This window comes from Berghia stephanieae, chromosome 11 (genome assembly GCF_034508935.2).
Source record: "Berghia stephanieae isolate SIO BIC M18660-M18661 chromosome 11, UCSD_Bste_1.3, whole genome shotgun sequence".
In the NCBI taxonomy this organism is placed as follows: Eukaryota; Metazoa; Mollusca; class Gastropoda; order Nudibranchia; family Aeolidiidae; genus Berghia; species Berghia stephanieae.
In genome coordinates, this window is record NC_088370.1 from 36,220,421 (window position 1) to 36,222,152 (window position 1,732).

The window sequence follows — 1,732 nt, forward strand, 5'->3', positions numbered from 1 at the left end:
TGCTCAAAGCACTTTGCGAGGGTATCCCTAGTCAACAGCAACACTTAAACATGCAAGACAAGAGATGATGCCTGTTAGGAGAAAGTACATTATTTATTTGACAGAGACAACAATTATATCGTCTTACCCGGAGTCTACTGTATATATATATATATATATATATATATATATATATATATAATATATATATATATATATATGCGTGTTGGTGGGTACTCGTAGGTACGAAAGTGCTCGATAATGATGGTGAGAGCTAATATAAGGACAAGAGTGTAAACATCAACCTCAAAGGGAATACATTTTTTATGCGGACATTATGCCAACTGACGACGTGGACGAAAGCCACAGAAACATATGTTTTGGCCACATATAAGTGAGTGATTCAATTTATATATTATATATATATATATATATTATTATTATATTATTATTATATATTATTATTATTATTATTATTATTATTATTATTATTATTATTATTATTATTATTATTATTATTAATAATAATAATCAAAATAGCGATGAGGGAGAAGGGATATAAATATCTAAAGTTGTCCCATTTTCAATTACGCGGGGTTTTATCGTCGTAGACAAATGAAGCTTATCTATATTTATATCAAACAATTTCAAAACCTAACACGAATCAGCGTCCAATCCCAGCTTCCTAGCTGGGCACGGCTGCAGGCTTCTCACAGATGAAGTGTTTTTTAGCTCTACAGCTCTTATCATTCCATCTCCCTTCCTTCTTCCCGATCAGCTCCACACAATATTCGTCACCCATCAGGTTCCTAGGGGGGTTCCTCCAGGCTTCAAACTCAGTCTGAGGAACGAGGAGGAAATAATTATTGTTTTTTGTTAAACTAACAACTAAAGGTGTCTAGATGAGCCATACAAAATGTTAAAGAACATGCAATACCCCCCCCCCCTTTCCCCCACAGGATTCTAGCATGCTGAGTTGAGGTACGCTCTGCAATAGGGAATGAGATTAGCGGAAGAGTAGCGTCCGTTGATTGGACGTCACCCATAGTCTGTGACGTCACCGGCGGAAAAGTTGTTAGAGAGAGAACGTCATAGGTTTGGTTTGTGTTGTGTGTTGTGTTGTGTGTGTGTATGTGTGTGTGTGTGTGTGTGCTTGTGTGTGTGAATGAGTATGTTTCAGCCAAAGTAATTTGTAATTTAAGCGCTTAGAGTCTGGTGTCTCGGAGTTATAGCGCTATATAAGTTTTCAGCATTATTATTATTTTTATTATTATTATGTTGGTTGTGCGCATGCGTCTCTCGTCCTCGCTTCCGCGCACGACCAACATGACGTTTTCTCTCTAACCACTTTTCCGCCGGTGACGTCACAGACTATGGGTGACGTCCAACCAAGGGACGCTACTCTTCCGCTAATCTCATTCCCTATACAGAACGCGAGAGCTGGGTGACCGAACTTGAACTTTTATCGTCATTTTTATGAGTGACTCAGTGGTTACCTCCTGTGATTTCGGCATACCCGGATTATAGTTGTAGAACGCTTTTTGGCTTCTCTCGTTATACTTCCGGATGGCAATGTTGTGAACTTCTTAGCTAAGCGCATACTATCTATACATTTTGTAATCTTAATTTTACCTCCAAGTGACCTCATTCATTTTTTTCCTCACCTCCGTGTTTTGTCCAAGCCAAGAAAACGTCCCGTTCTGACCTTTGTCCACAAGACCAATCCAATACCGACTGGTGGACGCGATGTCTT

General features: G+C 38.7%; 1 protein-coding gene across 1 annotated transcript in view; it reads right to left on the minus strand.

Annotated features, from left to right (window-relative positions):
- Positions 1–525: 525 nt before the first annotated feature.
- LOC144956408 (C-type mannose receptor 2-like) overlaps positions 526–1,732 on the minus strand; it is a 20,916-nt gene continuing 19,709 nt past the window's right edge. Inside the window, exons 11-12 of the mRNA XM_078886910.1 lie at positions 1,644–1,732; positions 526–820 (exon numbers count right to left, since the gene is read on the minus strand). The exon at positions 1,644–1,732 is cut by the window's right edge and continues 28 nt beyond it. Coding sequence (XP_078743036.1) covers positions 665–820; positions 1,644–1,732 — 245 coding nt within the window. The 3' untranslated portion in view covers positions 526–664. The remainder of the gene's footprint in view (positions 821–1,643) is intronic.